Raw genomic sequence first — 27,003 nt, 5'->3', positions numbered from 1 at the left:
TTATATATAGCCTAATCAGAAGTGTACATACAAAGGAACAACAAACCAACCAAAAGCAAACCAAAGCTCTGATACTAGTTGTTATGTGGCTAGACTTGCACACATTTTATGACAATAACACAAAACCACAAAAGAAATAATCCAAAAGGCAAAATTAAAGGCAAGAGATACGAGTCATAGAGATTTACTTGCTTCAACAATATGCCTATGTCTACGGGCTAGTAATACATAACTTTTTTTCTTCACTAAAATAAGTGAAATAAAAAAACGTAAACTTTACCTACTCTCCTACTCTTCCACTACAAGACCAATGCTCCTTATATATATAACACCACATGAGAAAGAGAGAGTATATTCAAAAGCCTAAGAGAACTATGCTTCATATAAACCATATGCTTAAGTGTAAGTATGTATTGAGCAAGAGAGGTGAGAGGGAGATGTCTCTTACCAAGAGACATCACCTACCTCAACAAGAGGGGTTGTTGGCCCTATAAATGAAGAACTGTACTAATCCAATGATGAGATAATTGCTTGACAAGTCAAAAAGATTACCAAACTCTAAAGGCAAGTGGAAGAATTTACCATGAGTAACATGCAACCTCCTAATTTGTCACACCATTGAATCTCCTAATTTGTCACACGATAATGTGGGTCGGGATTTCAAGGGAGATGAATACCCCCGACACCTTTGCAGGGGATGAGAATATAAATCTATTTAATTATTGTGCCATACAACCTGAACTATAGATTGGGGCTATTTCACTTCCCTGTTACTTGGTCATGGTACCGATTATGAGATTAAGGTTGAAAATCTTGAATTCCATGCTACACTAAGCATTGAACAAATTGTTGACAACATTTTCAAGTATAAGGAAATTCCTGAAGATAAGCTGGTTAATTAGTCAAACTTTGGCTTACGGGACATGCATTTGCATGATGGGAGTAGGTATGCAATCACCCACATCATCAAGGGAAGGCTAAGTCACCTCTTCGGCTAAGATGAAAATGCTCCCCCACAAGACCTTCTGAAAAGACTGAGTTCTAAGAACAACCTTTGTCACGCCCCAAACCCGAAAATTGGATTCACAAGGATCTTGATTGTCGAATCCGGTGCCGACAAAGCCTCTGTAGTACCCCATTCTTAGCTCCCAGTGCCCATATGCCAGGTTCCGATCCTGTGATCCTACAATGAGGATTTTTCAACGTACATTTATCTCGTAAGAAGTATAATCACAAGTTTACCCAAATCACAAAAGCAACATCATCATCACATATCCACTAATATAAACTTTGAATACAATGCTGAAAGGGAAATACGTATGTTAAAATAAAATCAAAGCTCTAAAAGACAGCTGCATACTCCAAGCTCAACACTGCTATGACCTAATGCCACCTACACGCATCTATCATGCATAAGCTTATAAAAAGCTTAGAGGGTGGTGAAAGTGTGTGCGTAAGACAAGTGCCAAGCACACAAATACAATGCCATGATCATACAATATCGAAAATACTGGCAAGATCGTGAATCATACGAGTCCACGAGTCATACAATATCAGAATATGTAATGTAGATCGGCTATGCAAACGCGGAATCATAGAGAGTCAAATATTAGATGTTGAGGATGTAATACAATATGCAAATCCTGACGAGCCATAATACCATTGATCTTATCTAGGCCATACATCAAACCTGTGTGCACCGCGCAATCATGTGGGGCAATCCGTCACACAAAGAGTCCCATAAGCATCTTAGCCCAATGGCATATGCTCTAATCAATCATCCATCACAACATGCATACAATTAATGGGGTTCAAAGAAGGACGGCGGATCTAGTCCAAATATCAAGATAGGCTCACTGATTAAAACGCGGCACAACAGATAAGGAAGGAAATACAACTTATAACCACCTCAACATCAGACAATGCTTCCGATGTGGGACAAAATTCTACCTTCACTGTGTGCACAGTAGTCTGCCAGCACGGTAGCTTGCCAATCACTGATAATTCACTCAGGTCCTCATGCCCCGGCCACTTAGTGTCCGCCCACGTACGCCCGCCCACATGTGATCACAGTGATGAAGCGTTATAATATCCTCCACCGAGGGCAAAGCTGAGTTTAAGTACAATAAGTGGGCTTCCTTACCCTCTCTATCGCGCAATAAACTGGACTTCCTACGAGACCTAATAATATACACAAGGTGAGCTACAAGGTGTAGGTATCATAATGCTATGCTGTCACATACTCATAATCGGCCTCGATAATCGGCCTATACAATCAGAATCGGCCTCGATAATTGGAATCGACTTCGATAATCAGCCTCGACAATCGAAATCGGAATCGACCTCGACAATCAGAATTGGATAATCGAAATTGGCCTCGACAATCAAAATCAGCCTCGACAATCGGAATCAGCTTCGATAATTAAAATCGGCCTCAACAATTGGAATCGGTATCGACCTCAACAATCGGCCTCGACATTCGGAATCGGCTTCGATAATCGAAATCGGCCTCAACAATCGAAATCGGTATCAACCTCAACAATCGGCCTCGACAATCGAAATTGGCTTCAATAATCAAAATCGGCCTCAACAATCAGAATCAGTATCGACCTCAACAATCGGCCTCGATAATTGGAATCGGCACAAGGCGGGGTCCATAAATGGATGGCCGATGATGGTTCAAGCAATATCAATGGGGCTCATTCGTTTGGGTTAACCCACTAGAGAATGATGAGAATGGGTCTAACCAGGCCTAAGGGAAGGTCACAATGTGGACATTTAACCATCACTGCCCATCAATGTGGACATTCAACCAACATTGCTCTTAGGGAGTAGCCCACATAGGGCCAAACGTATAGTGGGCCCACAGCCTCACGCAAGGACCTCATACACAATATAGTGGGCCACATACAATCATAATGGGCCTTACCATATGGGCCTCACATATCACAATGGGCCTCTACCCATGGGCTCCAAATACATCTCAATGGGCCTCAACCCATGGGCCCCAAATACATCTCAATGGGCCTCAACCCATGGGCCCTAATTACATCACAATGAGCTGCCTGTCTTGGACGACGTGGATAAAAATACATCATGGTGGATCCCGTCAAGATAGTTGGACAGTGTGGATATAAAACATATACATCACATTTGACCCCACACAAAGGCCTCACATATGTCTCATTGGACCCACTCATGGTCCTTATATACATTACATTGGGCCTCAACCCATGGGCCTTAAATACACAACAGGTGGGCCCTGCACCTAGGCCATTAATACATCTCAATGGGCCATGACCCATGGGCCTCAGTACATCACAATGGGCCGCAACCCATAGGCCTCAAATACAACAAGTGGGTCGCATCAATGGGCCGCACCAATGGGCCTCATATACAACAAGTGGGCCATATCAATGGGCCGCACCAATGGGCCTCATATATAACAAGTGGGCCACATCAATGAGTCGCACAAGTGGACAACATGGATGCAAAACAGGTGGATGGCATGGAATATAATACATACATTAAAGGTGGGGTCCACGTACATGTGGCCCACCAACACATACATCAAGGTGGCCCCACATTCATCAGTGCCCACCGTCCCATACACATGGACGGTGAGGATATACAACACATCAAGGTGGGTTTCCACCATCCAGTCAATAGACGGTGAAGATATAAAATATATACATCACGTGGGGTCCACGTGCACAACAGATATACCAAAGGTGGGACCCACACGGATGGACAGTTTGGGTACAACACATACCTCATGTTCAGACCCATAGAACTTGGGACGTCAATACAGCAGCTATATAACTATTGTATGCGTACACCAGCCAATCCTCTTCACAGGTGGGTCCCACATGGGGCCCACCATAATGTTTATTTTCCATCCAATCTGTTCATACGGTCATAAGGACTTGGATCAAGAGGAAAAACAAATTTCATATGGATCCAAAACTTCTATAACCCAAAAAGGGTTTTAACAGGGGACGTTCAATCTCCAGCTGTTTTCTATGAGTGTGGACCACCTGAGTTCCATGTACGGCTGATTTTTGGGGCATCTCGCTTTCCAAAGGGGACTCATCAAATGCATGGTGTGGATGTTTAACATACATCATGGTGGAGCTGTAGTGGGGCCCACGGTCCCTGCCCATTAGAAGCAGAAGGACGCTGCATGCTGCAGTGTCCTTTGGACACTGGCAGTAGCAGCGTCACCCCTTTTTTTTTTTTTTTTGTTTTCTTGAGGAATTTCATAGGTGGGGCCCACATCGAGACAATCTAGTCCGTCCGCTGGGTTCTCCTGCTCGTGACGGGTCTAATAAGCCCAATATTCAACATATTTTGACGTATAAAAACATTGTAGTGAGCCCTAACAGATTTTGACCATAAATATCAATATTTTCTACAAAATGGCCTCCCAGAGATTTGGATTGGCTTCATTTTTCGGCTCAACGCCTAAAATGAGCTGGGAAATTAGATAGATGGTGTGGATTAGATACATATATCAAGGTGGGGTCCACGTCCAGTGGACTGGACGGCGTGGGTAAAACACTCACATCAAGGTGGGGTCCTGGACTTCGTGAATAAATCATGGTGGGGTCCTAGTCCACTACGGGACAGTGTGGATATAACATGCATACATCAGGTGGGTCCCACCGTCCTTTGCTGGACAGTGTGGACACCAGACATCATCAGGGCAGGCCCCACATAGACTGGACGGCCTGGATTTTTTGGTATGTGTGGGTCCCACGGATTGTGTGTATAAAATACATACATCACAGTAGCCACAGGGCATGCTGACCCAATACAACAACTATATAGCTGGTTGAGGTATACCAGCCAATCCACTCCCAGGTAAGCTTGGGATAGGGCTGATATTTGTATTTTCTCTTCATCTGGGCATGTCCAGACGGACGGGGAGCAATCCCGTCCGCTGGACAGTCCAGCAAGGTGGGCCCAATGCATGGACAAGATGGATATGATACATACTTCATGATAGGGTCCATTTTGGTGGACCACACGACTTCATCATCACCACAAGAAAAATGAAAGAGAGAGAGAGAGAGAGAGAGAGAGAGAGAGAGAGAGAGAGAGATGAGATGGAGGGACCCCGCCACTATGGGCCCCTCTTTACAATGCATACATCAAGATGGGTCCTACCATAAGTGGGTCCTCTAACCATCAAAATCACACAAATCAAACTAAAAAAAAACACCCACCGTTGATCTTCTCTTCCTTCTTCCGCCAATGCGACCTAGAGCTCCAAGGGTTGCGATTCAACGGTCGAGATGGACTTTGGATGGTAGAGATGGGAGGTAGGAAGGTGGGCCACACTAGCTTCTCTCAAAGAAGCTTGGACGATTCCTCTCATGGGTGTTGTTTGAAAATGGAAAGAGAGAATGAGAAAGAGAGAGAGGTGATGGGAGAGAAATGATGGGAGAGAGGGATGGTGAGTGATGGATGGATGTACTTTGTTGTAGGAGGAAGTTGACTTTGGGGAGGGTAGTTGTACTTGGGGATGAGTGTGAATGATGGGAGTGATGTGTACTTGATTGATATGATTGATGGGATTGATGTAATGGATTCTCTTGGGATTAGCAACACGCGGCATTTTTCTCAAACTGAACACAGGCCCACATCTCTAGGCCCGGGTATTGCCTCAGCGCGTGAGACGTGGCATCGTGTTCACACCCCAAGTGCAGGGTTGTGATGTAGTAATAAACTCGGTAAGACCGAGGTCGAATCCACAGGGACTGATACCTGTACGTTATCTGAAACCAAGTAGAACTAGAACTAGACTAAGATGTGATTTAAACTAAAGAGAATTTAAGAAATAATTGTGGAATAATTATCTAAAACTTTAAGAAATTCAGAGGAAGGAAACTAGGGATTCAGAGGATCCACTTGTAGAAATCAGGGAGATCTTATGCCTGCATCAAGGATTCAAACTGAACTTACTTGATCTGGTTTTCAAGAGATGAAAGGTATATGAATTAGAATGGATTCCATCATCCTACCATGCCCAGGAGACAAAGCAAATAACGGGATTAAACTAATTGCCAACCAATCGAAAGTACATGAAAGTTAGGAAGAGTACTATCATCCAACCATGCCTAGGAGACGATGGTGAACAACAGGGCCTCTTGACATCATAAACATCAAAAGAGAAAAAGAGAAATTCAAAGCCATTGCAAACCCATTGTAATTTCAGTCACAACAGACCATTAAAGACTGAGTAAATATTCTTTTAATAATCAACTCAAAACCAAGTTCAGTTCATAAATTTAAATGAAAAGCAGGAAATAGTGTCTCCCATCTCGCTACAGGCTTCACCTCTTAGCCCTAGCTAAGAGGTTTAGCTCAACATGATCGGGCTGATTAAAACATAATAATAAAAAGGAAAAGAAAAAGAAAAGAAAAGAAGAAAATAACTTAGTCTTTATCTCTCACATTCCAGCCGCTGATGCAGCCAAGCCAAACTCCACGTCTTCTTCCTTTCACGTCCAGCAGTCCCACGATCCAGCAGAAAAAACACCTGCTGCTTCCCACGTGCAGCAGCAACCGACCTCAGCAGCAGCAAACCACGTTCAGCAGCAGCCTACCGCAAGCCTCCCTCTGACGTGCAGCAGCAGCCGAAACCGTTCCTCAAAACCGAGACCCGTTTTTCCTCTTACACTTTCTCTCTCTTTTTTTATAGCACTCTCGTCGGCACCCAATTTCCGTCCTCCATGCGGAAGTTTTTCGCATAAGAGACTGTGTTGGAGTCGGAATAGAAGAGCTTTCGCAGCAACTGAGTTCGTCTGCGCAGTAAAAACGCAAAACGACTTGCGTTTGGAGTGTCTTTGCGGCGTGATATCGACCTTCCTGACAATTCTGAAATCTTGGCTAGGGTATTGGCCTCCCTGTAGACACATTAGACGGTCTGGATCACTCAAAATGTTAATGATCGTGACCCACTACCTCCCGCAAATCCCGGATTCCCCGAACGCGCGTAAGGCGTACGCAGAGGCGCTGACGTGTTCGGTGGGCCCCACAGAGGTATTTTCGGAGAAATCCACCCCGTCCATTGGATTCAGGACGAAATTTCGGTCAAGAATGGGTGGTTTTGAACGTCCATTCATGAGGCCCAAAGAAGAAATCATGCCAAAATTCATTTTGAACGTTGCAGGAGTGCCTGTTTGTGGCCTCTGTATCGTGCAGATGTGCACGCTTGGGTGTAAAATTTTAGCAAGGGTTTATAGTATTTGAGGCCCTTTACACGATGGATGGCTTGGATCATCCGAAAAATTACACTGTGTGGCCCACTACCGTCCGCAAAACGGACGTCGTCTGTCCGTTACGCAGCGCGAAACGGCTGCTGCCGTGTTTGGGAAGGAGACGCGGGTCAGCGCTGCTGACCCGCGTCTGTTGGCTCGGTGCGGCTCGAGTCTACGTGTGCTGTGCACACACACATCACATACGGGCCCCACTGTGATGTGTTTCAACAATCTGATCCATCCATTCATTTTTCCATCTTATTTAAACCGTCGAGACCAAAGTTGAGACAGTTTCAGATATCAGGTGGGCCCAGAATCAACGGTTTATGGGCTGATCTGTCAGTTGGGGTACTTCCATAGTGATCCGAGGACTAAAATTTGATATGTACGGTTAATTTATGGCCCTCAGGCCATGTATGAAGTTTTGAGCCAATCAGATGGCAAGAACTATGTGATCTTGCATTTTTCACCAATTTCGGGCCTCTTTAACGTGAATGGCCTGCTTTCCTCAGATCCTTGATGCATAATTCCATCGATCTTCGTCTCCTGGAGTCCGTCCCTTGCCTTGGGTGTCATCAGAGCGTTAAATCCATGCTTTTAGTACCCTTTTCCAGTCCAAGCTCGTGAATACACCCTGCATCACAAACATGATTAAATCAGGCCGTTAAACAATATTATGTTTGTAAATCCAGGTAACAACTGGGTCTGATATGCAATATTTGACCCTCAACACATCGAAACCGCGGTGACGACGTGGTCGCGAGGGTATAAGTTTTGAGTCGAGCCGACTCTGATATACAGGACACGACTCAGGATTGCGCGTAAACTCCGATAACAGATCGCGGGTCACCGGAATTCGACTGGGAGGACCGCGGAAGCCTATGGAATGGTACGGGCTAGGATACGGGTCTTACAACCTTACACTAAAAATCAAGGTTTATGGTAGGACAACCTGATTTCTAGAACTTTTGTAAGTATCAAAAACTCAAACTTAGAAAGAGGTAAAGGAAATAAACTAAATTATTACAACATTCACCATAAGTGCATAGAAGGAAATTACAACATTCACTACACATACATCACCATCAACATCAACCGGACACTAGGAATTATAGTGGTTCATGTGTATACACTAACTATTCAAGAACAGCGACACAACTACTTCACTCCCAATATCCACACCCATGGGATATTGGCTTTCACTATGAAATAAGGTTTCCCAAGGTTCACCTTAAAACCTTCATAATTGTATCTTTTAAATGGGCTTACAGAATTATAAAAACTCCACAATGAGTTTTTCCTAGTTGAATCTCACAAACCAAAATTGCAGAAAATGAAATACTTATCTGAAAATTCCGATGTAGCCCGGTAGAACCAATTCGATGTATACATAAATATTCAATGTCCAATCTCACAAATGAAAGGGTTCTAAGTTTAAATGATTTTTAAATTAAATCAACCTGAGGCTAGCTTAATTTGATTTTGATCTCAAAAGGGTAAATCACAATTCCCCTTTTTAATACAATAGAGTTGAATAGAGATCACAAAATCAAATACAAAAAGCTATAAATAGAATCTAAAATGAATAAGTAATAGCTTCACAATTTGCAGGAACTTATCTTTCAGAGTGATGGCTTGATTAGGCTTGGAATTTATGAAAAACTCTGAGATTCGTCCTCTATTTATAGGTTAAAATATTGTTCTCGCGACTGGTCTATGGGTCGGTTCGACCGGTCGAAGCACCAACCAATTTTCAAAATTTCTGTTGCGATAAGATAAACCCGTTACTCGACTGGTCGAGTGGGACCAGAAAAGCTTGCTGGACTTTGAGTCGAGCACTGCACGACTGGTTGAGACTGTTCACTCGACTAGTCGAGCAGTGTCCACGACTGGTCAAGCCATAACAAAAAATTCTTAAAAATTTCATGTGATTTCTCTAAGCTTGGCGATGGCATAAAAGGGAGATGGAGTGTGCACGAGAAGCATTGATGGAGCTATGATGCAAAGTAGAGATATGAGAAGAGGACTAGAGTTACACATTTGATGATTGAAGACATAGTGGAGATTGTTGTATTTGATGTCTTAAATCGAGTCAGATATAAAGTCTGTTGATGTCATCGGCAGTCTGTTTAGTGTCACCTTCGATGGCATCGAACAATGCTCAATCCCATCGATACTTTCTGAATTTTCTTCAGTTGGTCACTGGACTAACTGGGTACTTTTTCAATGCCATCGACAGGATTAGTTTGATACCATCAATGAGTGTTCGATGCCATTGAGAATTTTTGGAAAATCATATTTTGCCTTTGGACAGTTGAGGTGTTAGTTTGATGTCATCGATGAGTGTTCGATGCCATTGAAGGATTAGTTTCAATACCATCTATGAGTATTCGATGGCATCGACAGATTCTATGCAGATTTTTCATAAAGCTACGAATTTGCGGGATTTGTGTCCGATTTCGTTTGGGATTCTTTCCAATGTTATATATATGGGTGTAAACGGGATTGGGAGGTATTCTAAGAGTTTTTAAATCATCATAGAGTTTCAAAGGGTATTGTGAGGGTGAGATTTGAGGTTGTTTGAATCGGATAATCTCTTTCTCTTTATAATTTCTGTTTTCATAGTGATATATGTCGTTTTGTGCCGTGTTTTTTTCCCATAAGAATTTTCCCACATTAAAATCTTTGTGTTCTTCTTCCTTTTTCCTAGTATTATTGGATATCTATCCTTGATTCATCTCTGTGTGCTTTCGTGGTCCCCCAACAGTTAAGTCATGGAGATCAAACCACGAATGAACAAAGCAAAACCAACTAGTGGCGTGCAACAATCTCCTCAAGTGGAAGGACCAACTCGTGGCATATTACGTCATAAGCTTGGAGCAAGCATCTATGATATCTTGCAATTACATCCTTTGTGGTGGTGTCTAAAGCATTTTAGCTGGAAGCTATCATTGAACGCCAACTTAGGCAGGCTTAGAAAAGTTTTAGTGGTACATTTCTAACTAGATCAAATTGTGAAGCGAGAAAAGTAATCTCCTGAATGTCTCACAACATGCATGCCCACTTTTTGACCTACCTAGCATCTACCGTTGGCACACATGCACAATCCACTCATTAGCTCGCAATCTTGCCAACACATAGTGCATCTTCTTCTTTCTAATGCTATAAGTGTGGTAATCTGTACTACCAACATTGTTAACTGTTGCAAGCCCTACATGTCGACAGATCGCAATAAGAAACTAGTGGCAAGGAAAAGAAGACAATGACAAGCATGATTATGACGAGGATGAGACACATGTTGATAACCCTACGGAAGATAATGAGGGCCACCTCTCAAGGGTATAAAGAAAACTGTCTATGAAAGAGCATCTTTCCTACAATGTGTACCATCAGTGAAAAGGTGTGTAGGGTTATCATCAGTTATAGAAGCTGTGAAAAATTAAAGAAGTCATCATGGTTATCAAGAGGTCGTTTACAAGTTGAGCGTCAGGAGTGAAAAACATCCCTGCCCATAGCTCAGATACATCTACAAACATGAGGTAACAGTCTCACAGCATTGCCTCATTTATTTATTTTTATTGGAAAAAATATATATTTCGATGATGTGTAGTGTAACGTCATCGTACTGGACATTTATCACCTCCTGTTAAGTGGTCCATGGCAATACAATTGTCGTGCCATACATAAGAGGCACACAAACACATATCTTCAAGAAGGGGGATCACATGATTTTCTTGATTTTCTTGTATCTAATGCAACTCCAATTAAGCATATGAAGCGAATAGTGACTCCCCTCTCTCTCAGGCTACATTATCATGAGAGGCCTAAGAGAAAAACCATGTCTACCAATTTTAGTATTAAAGGAGTTTAAAGATTTCAACAAGCTTCCCATCAATAATGAGGACTCTGACAAGTTAGTTATAAATTCTATTTTCACCAAAGTGACTAAAGAGATGATTGTTCCTGATTAATGAAATGTTAAAGAGTCAAAGACCATTTGATATTCAAATATTTACCTATGTGATCGTGATTGCTATAGGTTGGATGGAAGAATTAATGGCTAGATTTATATAGAATTCGAAAGAACTATTCGCAATGTCGATATGCTAGTCAAGAACATCACATCATGGTCCAACAAATTAAAGAGAATGAAATTGTTAAGTTAAATGGACTACATCACCATCTTTATTAAGAATCTATGTCAATACAAACTCGAGACCAATTTTTCTTCCACTAAGTAGAATGATCTGGGCATATGGGTCATCTGCAATAAGTGGAAACAACCTAATCTAAGAGAGGCCCTAGTCAATATACATATATATATACATATATATACATATATATACATATGTGTGTGTGTAGCTGAATGCTCAACTCCACACAGTTCGCACAGAACTCGTGTGAACTTTTTTGAGAACTCATCATGCGTGATGTGACTCTAAAATCTGAATAGTCCGCATGAAGCAGCACCCTATGAAACCCCCCAGGCTCAAGTTTTACTATGATCCAAAACTTTGGTGGACAATTGAAAAATGAAAACAATTTCCTCCATTGATTTGCATTTCTCTTTACTATGGCCCACCAGAATTTTAGATCATGGTGAAAATTTGTCCTTTAGAGTTTAATGAGATTCTGCATCACATGGACACCTACCATTAATAGCATCTGGGAGCCACTAAAGTTTTGGATCAAGGTGATATATATATATATATATATATATATATATATATATATATATATATATATATATATATATATATATATATATATATTTGTTAGCTTATTAGTACACCCCACTGTTAGTTGACACTTCACTGTTAGCCACTCCCTCTAGGGATCCATAGCTCAAGTGGTAGACTGAGTGAAAGATACCTTGTTTCAACAATGAGGTCTTAGTATTGATTCCTTATTAGGGGTGGCTAACAGTGAAGTATGAACTGACAGTGGGTGCACTAACAAACTAACCAAAAATAAATAAAATAAAATGTGGAAATGTAAATTCGTGTCTTACAGGGACCTTGTTGAAAGCAAATATGGCTTTTTGCACACTCAATTTTCGAATCCAAGTATGTGGGCGTCTAATGGTCAAATTCACTAAAAAGTAGATAAACATTTTCCACATACTAAGAATAGGGTTTTTTTTTTTTTTTCATCCTATGGTTTATGGCATTCAAACTTTTCTCTATCCGGATCACGTCAACTTATAGACTCACAGGCAGCTCGTCAATGATTTTCTTTCTTTTTACAAGTTATCTCTTAGTATTTTACATATTTTAATATCTTTTCTCATTATTCGTTGTCTTGGTAAAAAAACAAGATTGGTAAATAGAGCAATCTCATCCTTATTTCTAGAAGAGGAGAAGAGCTTATGGGGGAGAAGAACTACAATAATTGTTAATATATAGACTCTTATTAGCAGACTTGGGCATTGTTTTTGAATAAAATTTTGTGTGAATATGAGTGAGGGTTTGAAGCTCTTGATCCACCCGAGGGTCCTTCTCCAAGCTTTAGATGCATTGTTTCCTTTGCTATCTATAGTTTTCTACTGCATGCTGTCGGTTTTTGCCAATTTTGTCGGCATCATGTTGTCAGCTTTCCACTGCTTTGGATTCCTTCGCTAGCTTTCGTATACATGGGGCATTCTTGTCGGCATCAGGTGCACCTTTTTTATGTGAGCACCTGAGCGCATGCACACGCCATGGGCACAAAATTTGAATGGTCTAGCTGATGCGGCATCTCTTGAAACCTCGCCAGCCTACCTTTCATATCAATACAGAACTCTGATGAGCCATTGGAGAAGGAAAACGCTTACCCCCATGATTTGAATTTCTCTTTGCTATGCCCCATTAAAATTTTGGATCATGGTGAAAATTGGGCCCATGAAATTTCGAGGGTACCGCATCAAGTAAACTATTCATATTTTATGCCTATAACACGTGTACCAAGGTGCATACAAGTTAGCTTGTTAGTAAGTCCATTATCACTTCACACTTCACTATTAGCCACCTCCACTAGAGATCGATACCAACACCTCAGTGTTGAAACGAGGTATCTTTCACGGAGATTGATGGCAAAATGTGGTGCTTAAACCTTGATGATCACAAAAGCAGAGCATGCAGCACACCTTATGGACGTGCACTAAATATTATACTCCGAGCATGCAGCACACGTTTTGGATGTGCACTAAATATTATACTCCCGCTTGTACCATATAAGACTTTTATCGTACACGCGTTCAGATACATTAATTATGGACGCGGATTGCGTCCTGCCCCCACCCTTCTCCAGCCACGAACGGGCCGTTCTATGAGTAGGCCCCATCGTGTTTCTATGGGTAGCCCCACCGTCGTGTATCTGTTTATCCATGCCGTTTATCCCTCCTCTTGAATTATTTTAAATTAATTGCACAAAAATAAGTCAGATCCAATGATCAAATGGGCCACACCACAGATGACTCTTGCATTTATAGCAACTTGCATAATATTGTGTGCATTTAATGCAACCCAAGCTTATTATTTGGTGTAGTCCATTTGATCTTCGGATCTGTTTTTTTTTTTTTTTTGGCACATCCCTTAAAATGATCCGAGAGAATAGATGAACGGCGTCACGGTAGACCTACCCACGGAACTGCCCGTTCGTGGCTGGAGACGGGCGTGGGCAGGACGCAATCCGTGTCCATTAATTATACACTCCTCTCATTCGTGAAATTTAGGACTGTTGACCCCACCTTTCATCCAGCAAGTTTTATGAAGCAATATAAGGCCCTATTTGGACAAATGGCTTTGGGTGTAATAAAGGGTATGGAATTACCAAGTAAGGAGCCTTTATTATTGTCAGTGGATGGTCGGCTGCTTTGGGTGTAGACGTCAATCCTATGCCCAGCGACCTGGCAATTTGGGTTTTGTGGAATTGCATCCATTCCAACAACAGTGAGCGTTTGGGTTCCCAAACCCGAGGAATTGTTTCCACAAACCCATCGCACAAAGCAATTAGAAATTATTTTGTAGCAAGCATACTACCATGATCTATACACGCGCACACATGTATTCCTAAAATAGGTACAATTGAATCAATCTAAACCATCAAAATAGTGGCCCAAAGTTTAAAATGTCCAAAAACCGAAAATAGAACTGAATCAGTTGATACTAAGCATTACTTTGGCCAACATATGGAACCATAATTATGCACATGACATCTATAAAATTGCATTTTTTATTCAATTAAAACCGTCGAAATAACGTTTACATCTTAGATATATGGATTTAAATCTCCTAATATCGTATGTAGCTGCTGAATTTGGATTGTTGTTTATTTTTTTTTACTTTAACCATCCATTCTTCAAAACTGATAGTTTAATTAATCAATTACATTATTAAATTTTCACTGATAATGATTTTTCAGTGGCCAAATAAAAGTAGGCCCCACTATTTTGACGGTTGATATTTATCTACATCTATGCCACATGTACAAAATCCATGTGCATGCGTATAGATTATTATACTCTGCCAGAGAACATTTAAGAAATCTATACAGCAATAGGCAGGGTGAGGGAGGCTCTGTCTTCGTGCATGCACTTTGATGCATTTCTCTTTCTCAAGCCTCTTCTTTTCTCCGATCGGACGCGACTCAGTTTTCCGATACCCGAAATGCCGACGACAGGTATCTCCTCCGTATCGGATCCGACACGTTTGTTGCTCGAATTCCTGCTGCAAGCGAAGCGAATAAGGAGCTGAAATCAGACATGGGTTTTCTTCAGAAGGTCTGGAAATGGAAGAAAAATGGAAAGGCTCTGTTTTTTCGGTGAAAATCGTGGATTTTTTGGGGGGTTTGGAGAGAGGGAGAAAGAGAGAGGATTGGTGGGTGTTTTTGTAATTTTTCAGATTGGAGAGGGGTTGATTTGAATCATGGCGTTGAGGGCTTGCATGAATGCTGGGTGCGGGGCGACGGCTGTGATCGAATGGAAGAAGGGGTGGGGGCTGAGATCTGGTGGATTCGTGAATCTCTGCGATAAGCGTAGGCTGAGCCGGCGTCGAATCTGAGGAGGGATTTCGCAATCCCTTCGTAGCTCTCACGTACACAGCAAAGGACGAACGACTTCCCGTAGAAGACGCCGCCCAAACAGGAAGAGGGATAGGGTAAGAGGGATTTGACAATCCTATCCCACCTAATCCCTTTAAGATGCCGAAAGCCGGTTGCCTAAACAGGCCCTAAACTTCGTTTGGGAACTTAGACCTGCTCGTACGGTCAGCGAATTTGAGGACGAAAATACCCCTCCTTTCACGGAAACGGATTGGGTGCTCCCCCTGCCACCAACCAGTTGCGGATGGTCGGTGGTCTGTGGGCCCCACCATAATGTATGCTTTTCATCCATGCTGTGCATATATTTTTCCACATCATTTTATGGTATGAGACCAAAAATGAGGTATATCAAAATCTCAAGTGTACCACATTATACGAAACAGTGTTGAATGACTGTCGACCATTAAAAAAATTTTTGGGGGCCCACTGTGATGTTTGTGAGAAATCCTCCCCGTCTAAGTTCATCCATAGGGTCACAAAATCCTGGCTGAAGAGGAAAACAAATTTCATAATGATCCAAAACTTCTGTAACCCCAAAAAGGTTTTCAATGGTAGATGTTCAATTCCCCACTGCCTTTTACAGTGTGGTCCACTTGATAGTTAGATCCATCTTATTTTTCGTCTCAAGCCTTAATATGAGCTCGCCAGATAGATGAACGGTTTGGATATAACACAAACCTCATGATGAGACCCACAAAAGAAACACAGTAAAAAAAAAAAAAAAAAAAACACAAACTGCGGTGGGCAGATTTTTATTTTTTATTTTTTATTTTTTTTTACGGGGAGAACTTTTTCTCCCTTACATTTTTCTCTAATACATAATTATGTAAATATGTATATATAAGTATATAAAAATATTTTTCTATATTTTAATTCATTTCTTTGAGTATTTATTTAACAAGCATATCTACTCAACTAGAATGATTTTTTTTTTTTACACACGCACACACACCCTCACACACTCACAGTAGTGGAATTTCACCACCTATGGATACTCGAACGCTTGACCGGGTGTTGAAACTCCTAAGAGTCTACCACCCGAGCAAGAGTAAGGATCCAAACTAGAATGATTTACTTAACAGACTACATATGATTTTGGGGCATGAGCTAATTTAGCCAACCAACCTATTTATTTTTCAAGATTTCATCGGGTTGATGGTCGAAAATCCATTTCATTCAGTTCGTGGTCAATTTCAATCACTTCGCAGTCAAACTAGAAATTAAGCGGGGCAAACATGAAATTGAGCAAGGCAAACTAGAAATTCAGCGGGGCAAACCAGAAATTGAGCAGGGCAAACATGAAATTCAGCGAGGCAAACATGAAATTCAGAGGGGCAAACTAGAAATTCAGTGGAGCAAACATGAAATTCAGCGGGGCAAACATAAAATTGAGCAGGGCAAACATGAAAATGAGCGGGGCAAACATAAAATCGAGCGGGGCAAACATAAAATTGAGTGGGGCAAACTAGAAATCTAGCAGGGCAAACACGAAATTCAGCGGGGCAAACATAAAATTCAGCGAGGCAAATAGGAAATTGACTAGGGCAAACTAGAAATTGAGCAGGGCAAACATGAAATTGAGCGGGGCAAACTTGAAATTCAGCGGGGGAAACTGAAAATTGAGCGGGGCAAACACAAAATTGAGCGGGGCAAATTAGAAATTCAGCGGGGCAAACAAGAAATTCAGCTGGGCAAATTAAAAAATCAGCGGGGCAAACTAGAAATTGAGCGGGGCAAACAAGAAATTCAGCGGGGCATATTCGATATATCAAGAAATTATTGAAATTTTAGTGTTGGCTGCTGAACATTTCAAAGGAAAAGTCGATATCATCAAGTAACGCTTGATATATCGAAGATTGAATCTCGATATTAGCGAGACACTCTCGATATATGTCGATACTTGTATCTTAAACCAAGCTTACCAAGCTAAAGTGATTATGTAACTTTAAGTAAAAATATTACTTATAATTAATCTTAAACCAAGCTTGTCGAGCTTACTTATCTCGAATAAGCTACTTATCTACTACTGTAAGTATACAAAGTAACTTATTTCGGGGTATCCAAATAGGCCTTAAAAGCCAAATACCTTACACCAGCGCAAGTTAGTGACAAGTAAACATCATTTCAAGCTAGCCTTTGAGAACAGTTCGCTTTGGTTGATGTGTTTTGAACAGTGGTTATTGTGTTTGTCAATCCAATCTCCAATATCTAATGAAATACAACGATTTCATTAGAAGTGAAAGAAGGGATATGCCAAGCCAAATGAAAAGAATTTACAGTACATAGAAATTATTTTGTAGGTACCTTAATGGGCATTCATGCTTTTATGATGCAATAAGGATATATTGCGTCAGAGAGGATCAAATACTATCAATATTATTTAAGTAGCCTGAAATTGAGCGAGGAAAAATGAAAATTGAGCGAGCCTAGCATGAGAGGGAGCAAGGAAAACTAAAATTAGAGCGAGTTTAGCATGAGAGGGAGCGAGGAAAACTGAAAATTGACCAAGCCTAGCATGAGATGGAAAGAAAATTGAGTAAGGCAAACATGAAATTGAGCGGGGGCAAACATGAAATTTTTGGAGTTTTCGACATATCGAAAACTTTAGTTAACATGTCGACTCATTCGATCAAAACGTTTCGATCGATTGACTCGATGGATGGATAGGTTACACAGTTTTGAGTGTTTTTATGCAATTTATTTCTATTTCTAGTTTTGATTATATATATTGGTGTAATCGATATTAAGGTTACTGCTAAACATGCTTAAGGGTTTGAAAGGATTACACCCTGGACCATATAATATATTGTATATTGAAAAATATCATGATTATCCTAAGTTAGAGAATATTGGAATCATTGGCCATGTATGACATGTTTTCATCTGGTAATGCAATGATTTGTTTAAATTAATCACATTAGGTATATACAGTTTTATAGACATGAAGTATTATAGACAACTCAAGATAGAATTGTATTGAAGAATGACTTCTCTCCTTGTACGTGAGAGATTGAGAAGATGTAAGTAAGTGAAAGAGTTCTATAATGAGTAGACTCTCTCCCATAGCCACTACCCTATATAAAATGCATTCAGTCCCTAACATAGACCTCATGTTTGCCCCGTTAAATATCTAGTTTGCCCGCTCAATTTCATGTTTGCCCCGCTCAATTTCTAGTTTGCCCCGCTCAATTTAATGTTCGCCCCGCTCAATTTCATGTTCGCCCCGCTCAATTTCTAGTTTGCTCCGCTCAATTTCATGTTTGCCCCGCTCAATTTCTAGTTTGCCTCGCTCAATTTCATATTTGCCCCATTGAATTCATGTTTGCCTCGCTGAAATTCATGTTTGCCCCGCTTAATTTCTAGTTTACCCCGCTCAATTTCATGTTTGCCCCACTCAATTTCATGTTTGCCCCGCTCAATTTCATGTTTGCCCCATTGAATTTCATGTTTGCCCCATTGAATTTCTAGTTTGCCCCGCTCGATTTCCAGTTTGACCGCGAAGTGATTGAAATTGACTACAAAGTGAATGAAATGGATTTTTGACCATCGACCCGATGGAATCTTGGAAAATAACTAGGTTGGTTGGCTAAATTAGCTTCTCCTACCCCAAAATCATATGTGGTCCGTTAAGTAAATCATTCTAGTTCAGGAGATATGCTTGTTAAATAAATAGACAAAGAAATAAATTAAATGATAGAAAAGTATTTTTATATACTTATATGTACATATTTACATAATTATGTATTAGAGAAAAATGTAAGGGAGAAAAAGTTGTCCCGGTAAAAAAAAAATAATAATAATCTTCAAGACTGCCCGCCGTAGTATGTGGTTTTTTTTTTTTTTTTTGCTGTGTTTCTTTTGTAGGACCCATCATGAAGTCTGTGTTATATCCAAACCGTCCATCTATTTGACGAGCTCATATTAAGGCTTGAGACAAAAAAAAAAGATAGATCTAACTATCAAGTGGACCACACTGTAAAAGGCAGTGGGGAATTGAACGTTTACCATTGAAACCCTTTTAGGGGTTACAAAAGTTTTGGATCATTATGAAATTTGTTTTTCCTCTTCATCCAGGCCTTCATGACCTTATGAATAGATTGGATGGAAAATAAATGCTATGGTGGGCCCTACAAAAATTTTAACGGTGAAAATCAATTTTCCCGCTGCTCTGTGGTTTGGTCCAGTTGATCTTTGGATATGATTTTTTTTTTTGGATAATGCTCTGAAATGATCTCGAAATATGGATGAACGTTGTGGATATAATAAATACATAGCTGTGGGGCCATGTAACTTTGATCTCTTTTGAGCCGTTCGTACAACTCTCGGTTGGAGGAGCGTTAGCGCTCGTCTTCGAAAGGAAGGGAGGGGTATTTTCGTTCTCAAATTCGCAGTCCGTATGAGCATGTCTAAGTTAAAAAATTAAGTTTGTACTGTTTCGTAAAAATAGTTGGATAAAAGGTGGGGTCCACTGTCCTAAATTTCTCCTCTCATTTTCCCTTTTTTCAAAGGTTCGGACTAGAGCTGGGCATTTCATACCCAAACTGGTGGATCCGGCCCGATCAGACCCGATCCGACCTGATTCAAACAGAACTGATGGTCAAGATTGGTCAGGATCGGGTAGCATAATCCAGATCCAAATTATTTTCGGGTCGAATTCAGATAGTCCCTGTTCCGAACCGACCCGATCCGATTGGATCCGATTCGGACCGACCCGATCCGGACCGCATTTATTAGTGTGTGTGTGTGTGTATTTCGTTTTTACTTTTACCGCCTAAGCTTTTGCCTCGGCGCTAAAAAATCCCGCCTGATGTACACTTGAGCTCATCCCTATCACTCTATCTCTCTCCATCAAATTCTCTCTCTATATTTGCTTCTCTATTTCGGTTGAAGAAGAAGGCGAGAAGGAGGTTTCGGAGCCTGGACTTTGCTGCTGGAGAGAGATATACTGAGAAAGTTAGCAAGAAGAAGGCGAGAAGCGGACGGACTCAGGTAACGTTAGCAAGTTTTGTGGATTTGATCACAAGGTATGTGTTATATCCAAACCGTCCATCCAGTTGGCGAGCTCATTTTAATGCTTGAGACAAAAAATAAGGCAGATCTAACCATCAACTAGACCACCCTGTAAAAACTAGAGGGAGATTGAACGTCTACCATTGAAACCCTTTTTAGGGTCATAGGAATATGAAATTTGTTTTTTCTCTTCAATCATGTACTTGTGGCCTTATGAAATATGTTTTTTCAGGTACTTGCGACCTTATGAACAGATTGGATGTAAAATAAACGTTATGGTGGGCCTTACAAATTTTTTAACGGTGAAAATCATGATATCTGCTGCTATTTATGGTGTGGTCCAGGTGATCTTTGGATATGATTCATTTTTTGGATAATGCTCCGAAATGATCTCTAAAAATAGATGAACGGTGAAGATATAGTAAACACATCACTGTGGGCCATGTAACGTGGATCTCCTTTGAACCGTTCGTACAACTCGGAGCTCGAGGCACGTCAGTGCTCGTTTCGCACAATACGTACCTAGATCAGCTAGGTAGGCTAGCTGGTGCTAGCTACAGAGCAAGTACACGGTACACAGTACACTCGCCCGTGGCTGATGGTCGGTGCTCTGTGGGCCCCACCATGATGTATGTGTTTCATCCATTCCGTTCATCCATTTTTACAGATCATGTTAGGGCTTGATAAAAAAAAGTATAAGGATATAAATCTTACGTGGGCCACACCACAACAAAACAATAATGAATGGATATTCACCATTAAAATCTTCCGAAGGCCCACTGTACTGTTTATTTGAAATCCAATCGGTTGATTTGGTCATAAAGACCCAGATGAAGGGAAAAAATAAATATAAGCTTGATCCAAAACTTTTATTGCCCCTAAAAAGTTTTTAATGGTCAAAATTTATTCAACACTATTTCCTGTAATGTGGTCCGCTTAAGATTGAGATATAGTTCATTTTTTTTCTCCTATCGTAAAATGATATATAAAAATAGATGGACAGCATGGATGACACACATACATCATGTTGGGCCCCACAGAACATCGAACAATATACTTTGGAGTTACGTAACTTCTCCAAAAAGCCTCTGTGACGTAAAGCTTCTTCAGGAAGCTATCTGATGTAAAGCTTCTTCAAGAAGCTAAGCGTTTGTTTTATCCTACTGAGTTAATTATGTGGGGCCCATTTTGAGCTTTTTTTGGTTTATCCACACCATCCATCAGTTTTTTATCCAAACGTTACTCAATCCGATCCGACTCGGTTTTCTTGACCGAGTCGAAGTCGGATCGATTCAGGCCAGCAATGGTTAGGATCTGTTCGAGTTAAATGACTCAGATCCGGTCCCAAATCTGATCAGGTTCGGGTCAAGACTTACAAATTTCGAACCTGATCGAGTTGGACCAAATCCGATTAGACTCGGTCCGATGCCCAGCTCTAGTTCGGACGTATCGACCAAATATATATATATATATATATATATATATATATATATATATATATATATATATATTGCCTGTGTTTTAAAGGGTGCATAACCAACTACCTATTTACTATCATTGCAGTGCACCGCATGACTTTGCATGAATCGCATCTACGTGAGAGTTGAAGTTCAACAACATTCACTTTCATAGCATTCATTGCTTTCTTACAACTGTGTCCCATCTAATCCATTGATAAACTAGATTTTTGACATTTGGTATCTTCACAAAAGGATCCACCACATTCACGGCTTAGATGCCTCACATATCTACGAAATTTTCAACTGTGTGAAGATGCGTGTGTATAGATGCTGCATGCGTGGCTGGCAAACCTAAACCCATGTTGGTAGCCTGCTAGTTAGAACGCATGGTTATTATTAAAAGCTTTCAATGCATGTCGTAAGCTAGGCTAATTTCAACTCTTCTAGAAGCAGGTCCAGAGAACGCCACGAGGTCCCACTTTCTTCCATGGCCCGTCTACCAGCTTGTCCTACTTCCTGCATCTTCTTACCTGCTTCACACCCCTTTTCTCCTCCCATCAACTCCCTCACCATCTTCTCCACATCATCTGAACTCACTAATCCATTACACCCTTTGCCGTTTCTCGCTTCGATCCTCAAACCAATCCCCAGCTCCTCCACCAGCTTTGCATTCAGGTGCTGCTCAGCCATCATAGGCCACGCCAAGATCGGAACCGATGCACCGATGCTCTCCAACACCGAATTCCAACCGCAATGACTCATGAACCCTCGAACGCTTTCGTGTTCCAGTACAGCCACTTGCTCAACCCACTCCCTAACCACCAACCCTCTCTCCGCCACCCTCTCCTCGAACCCGTCTCCCAATTCAGCTTCCTTCGATCGCACCACCCAAAGAAAGTCCACCTCCGACCGATCCAAACCAATCGCAATCTCCTGCAATTGTTCATTCAAGACCTCAGCTTGCGTACCAAATGCTACGTACAAAACCGGACGTTGCATGGCTAGCTTTTTATTTAACCATTGTAGCCATTTGGTGTTTGAGAGAGTTTCAGCTCTGGGAACTGATAAACAAAGCGGCCCCACACACCAAATCCGAGTATCGAAGACTTTCTTCCAGTAATCCACATAAACAGGCTCTAGCTCATAGAAGCTATTTACGATCATTCCACTGCTATGCGATGCATGTTGGCCTGTTTCAACAATGAAATCCCACAACGGACCGCTAGGTTCAGGGTCGTTGAATGGAGGGCTGAGATCGTTCCTTGTGAGCTTGATCCAAGGGAAGCATTGGATAGAGAAAGGCTCGTCATTGTCGTGGCCTGCATGGGGCTGGTCTCGTAAAACGACTCGTGAAATAGTCATGGCGAAGAAGTTCATTCCATAGAATAAAATCCATGGAATGCCTAATCTCGAAGCAGATATTTGAGTCCACCCAAGGAAGCCATCGGAGATTATGAAACTGACACGTGGCAGGCTCTCAAGCGCTTGTTCGAAGTGGGGCCGGAGGAGTTTGACGGCGTTGATGAATGGGAGGAAGAGGGACATGGATGGAAGTTGGTCGGTGCTTTCGACTCCGGAAGGGAGATTGGGGACGTGTTTTGGGAAGGGGAGATCGATGATGGTAGCTTTGGAGACGTTGTTCTTGAGAGATTGACGGATGAAAGGAGAGTTTGAAGGTGTGGTGAAGATTGTGATGGGTAGGCCACGATTGATAAGGAGGTGGGCCAGGTGGATGATAGGGATCATGTGGCCTTTGGACATGAAAGGGAAGAGAACTATTTCGGCCATTTCCTTTCTCCTTCTGCAGATTTAAGTTAAACAGCTGTATCTCCTCTTATACTACTTGGTTGAGCCGCCGGAACTGGAATATCCTAGAGCTCGCTCTCCACCACACATTAGTAAGGTGGGTGTCTGAATCTGGACCATTCATCTGCGTCAATCATATTGGTTGATGGGATGCGGATTTCCCGCCAAAGCCTTTATGTGGAAGTTGCTGCGAAAGGATGATGGGTGAGGCCCACTGAAATGTATGTGATAAATCCCTTCCGTCCATCCGTTTTGGAAGATCATTTTAGGACGTGGGAGGAAAAACGAAGTGGATACAAAAATCAAATGGGTCACACGAGAGGGAAATTTTGGGAAAGAAATTCCTACCGTTGAAACCTTCCTGGACTCCATCTTGATGTTTATATACTATCCAAACCGTTTATAAGGTCATTACCAATGGGATGAAGTGAAAAACCGAAAAATATAGCCTGATACAAAAGTTTTATGGCCATAAGAATGTTTCAACGGTGCTCACTGAATGACCATTGTTGCCTCTTGTGTGGCTCATTTAGGTGTAGGATACATCTTAATTTTTTATCGTGATACTAAAATGATCTAATAAAACAGATGAACGGAGTGGATTTATAACAAACATATCTATGGGCCCCACCTAGCATCCTTGCGCAGGAACTTCCTGCGAAAGGCTTTCCAGGAAATCCGCGTCCTGGTTGATGGGAAACGGTTCCTATAATCAGACCAATTGGATGATCCTATCCATCTGATCTATCCCCTGCAAACGCGGATCCCTGCGGGGCCACCCTGATGTATTTTCCTTCCATCCATTCCGTCCATCAGTTTTGAAGGATCATTTTTGGGCATGTTAAAAAACATTAAGCATATCCAATCTCATTTGGACCACACCATATGAAACAGTGTTAATTGACCGTTGAAAACTTCTTTGTGGACTATCTGAGATTGGACCTGCTTCATTTTTTGAATCATGCCCTAAAGTGAGCTGCAAAACGGATGGACGACATGGATGTAAGTCACGTACATCAAGGTGGGCCCTACAGTCAGGAATCCACCGAACCTCGGTAAATGCGGGGATCCATCTAAGCCGCCTCCTCCGAACGCACGGCATTAAAAGAATAAAAAGAAAAAGAAAAAGAAAGAAAAGAAAGAAAAAGCAAACTTCAACCACGTTATTCAACGTGCAAACACGTGGTCTGGCGTGCTGACCAGCTTGGACTGAAATAGGTCCATGCAGGGGCTTTGTGGGGCCCACCGTGACGTGGATTTTATCTGCGCCATTCATCCATTTTTCCATATCATTTTAAGCATATGGGACCAAAAATGAAGTAAATTTAATACTTAAGTGGACCACACCACCAGAAACAACCATGATAATGATGCCTACCGTTGAAAACTTCCTAGGGCCTACCGTAATGTTTATTTTCCGTCCAACTTGTATATAAGGTCACGTAGTTCTTGATAAAGGGAAAACACAAATGTCAGCTTGAGCCAAAACTTCCGTCGGTATTAAGAAGATTTCAATGGTAGGCGTTTAATCACCACTGTTTCTTCTTTACAGTCCACTTGTGCTTTAAGTCTATCCCATTCTCATGCCCATGTCCTAAATTAATTTGCAAAAAGGATGGACTGGGTAAAGATGACACATACATCATGGTTGGGCCATACGGCCTTGCCACGTGTACGGTGGAATGATAGCTCAACCAAAGTTCGGTGTCCGTATCATCTTCGTGCCGCTTATGAGCATCTATGGACGCTGGGTAAAATGCCCCGTGGAGTAATGGATTGACAGGGACGCAACTTGCATGTGCCGCGCCCACCAGAAGTTCTATCGTCGGGCCCACAGATAAAAACACGACAGATATGCACCTATCTCAGTTTGGCATGCAAGACTATAAGAGGACGTGGATTGCGTCCTACCCTATCCGGGCAGGGCTCAGTGGCGCCCATGGCTATGTAAGTGTTTTACTCACATCGTTCATCGCTTTTCTCATATCATTTTAAGGTATTACCCTAAAAATAAAGCAAGTCCACATCTTCAATGGACCACACTAAAGGAAGCCGCATTGATAATAACACCCACCATTGAAACCTTTCTAAGAGCTACTGTTATGTTATTTATTTATTTATTTATTTATTTATTTATTTATGGTACAACCTATGCATAAGGTCATGTAGACTTTTATGTCGAAGTTTTTAATAATGAACGTTCAATCCCTATTTTGTGGTCCACTTGAGCCCTTACTTGTCTCATTTTTTATCTCATACGTTAAAATGATAGGAGAAAATGATAAACAGCATGGATAAAACACTTATATCATGGTGGGTCTCGCAGATCCCTGCAGGATGGATTACCGTCCAGGCGAGGTAGGACGCAATCCGCGTACTTGGAAAATCAAACTTAGGTAGGCCACACCGAAAAAGAGGGCATTGAATGAAACTTTAGAAATGGATTGGCTAGTGTACCACACACCACCGATTTATCTGGTGTGGGTGCACGCCGTGGGAAGACAAGCGATGACCTGCTAACGGATCTTCGAGTTGTACGAATGGCTCAAAGGAGAGCAGTGTTACGTGTGCCCAACAATGATGTGTTTATCATATTTATATAGTTCATCCATTTGGAGAGATCATTCAATATCTTGATTCCTAAAATAAGTAATTTCTAAGGCTCAAGTGGACCACACCACAAAGAACAATTAATGGGATAATGATTCTCACTGTTAAACATTCATGGGCTTCAACATAACGTTTACTTTCTATCCAAACTATTCATGAGGTCACATAGCCTTAAATGAAGAGAAAAACAAATATCATATTAATCCAAAGTATCTGTGGCCACCAAAAGGAGTTTCAAACGCAGGCATTCAATCCCCCGTTGCATTTTAAAGTATGGTACACTTGATTTTTTTTTTAATGTCTTATTTTTCGGTTCAAGCCTTACGGATAGCTTGTGAAGCGGACAGAAAGTTTGGATATAATGAATACATGAGACCCACAGAACTTAGTGACGTGCAGACACCAGCCACGTCATTGGTGTGCGGTACACCAGCCAATCCGGTTCCCGAGAGTTTCGCGTAAGCTGCATACAGCGCATCGAGCCGGAAGCGGATTAGATACATACAACGTAGCGAGACCGGCCACTGAAGTGACGTCACCAACTTATGTGGGCCCCACCATGATGTATGTTTTGTATCCACACCGTCCTTCCAATTGGAGAGATCGTATTAGGACATAATCCAAAGCTCGAGTGGACCCCACCCTACAAAACGGTGGGGAGAGTGACGCCCACCATTAAAAAGTTCCAAGGGCCACATAAGTTTTCGATCAAGCTGATATTTGCGTTTTCCCTTCTTTAATGTCTGCTTTAACACATGAACAGGTTGGATCTC

The 27,003-nt window shown here is 41.5% G+C and overlaps 1 protein-coding gene across 1 annotated transcript; it reads right to left on the bottom strand.

Annotated features, from left to right (window-relative positions):
• Positions 1–21,957: 21,957 nt before the first annotated feature.
• Positions 21,958–23,619, bottom strand: LOC131255577 (UDP-glycosyltransferase 90A1-like). Its single transcript, XM_058256325.1, has one exon. The coding sequence runs from the start codon at positions 23,600–23,602 to the stop codon at positions 22,238–22,240; it is 1,365 nt and encodes a 454-aa protein (XP_058112308.1). The 5' UTR covers positions 23,603–23,619; the 3' UTR covers positions 21,958–22,237.
• Positions 23,620–27,003: the final 3,384 nt, after the last annotated feature.

The sequence above is a fragment of the Magnolia sinica genome, chromosome 9 (assembly GCF_029962835.1).
Source record: "Magnolia sinica isolate HGM2019 chromosome 9, MsV1, whole genome shotgun sequence".
Lineage (NCBI taxonomy): Eukaryota > Viridiplantae > Streptophyta > Magnoliopsida > Magnoliales > Magnoliaceae > Magnolia > Magnolia sinica.
This window is presented reverse-complemented; position numbering and strand designations above follow the sequence as displayed.

What these genes read in the sequence shown, in the direction of transcription:
- LOC131255577 (XM_058256325.1), bottom strand. Translation starts at nt 23,602, where the DNA reads ATGGCCGAAATAGTTCTCTTCCCTTTCATGTCCAAAGGCCACATGATC.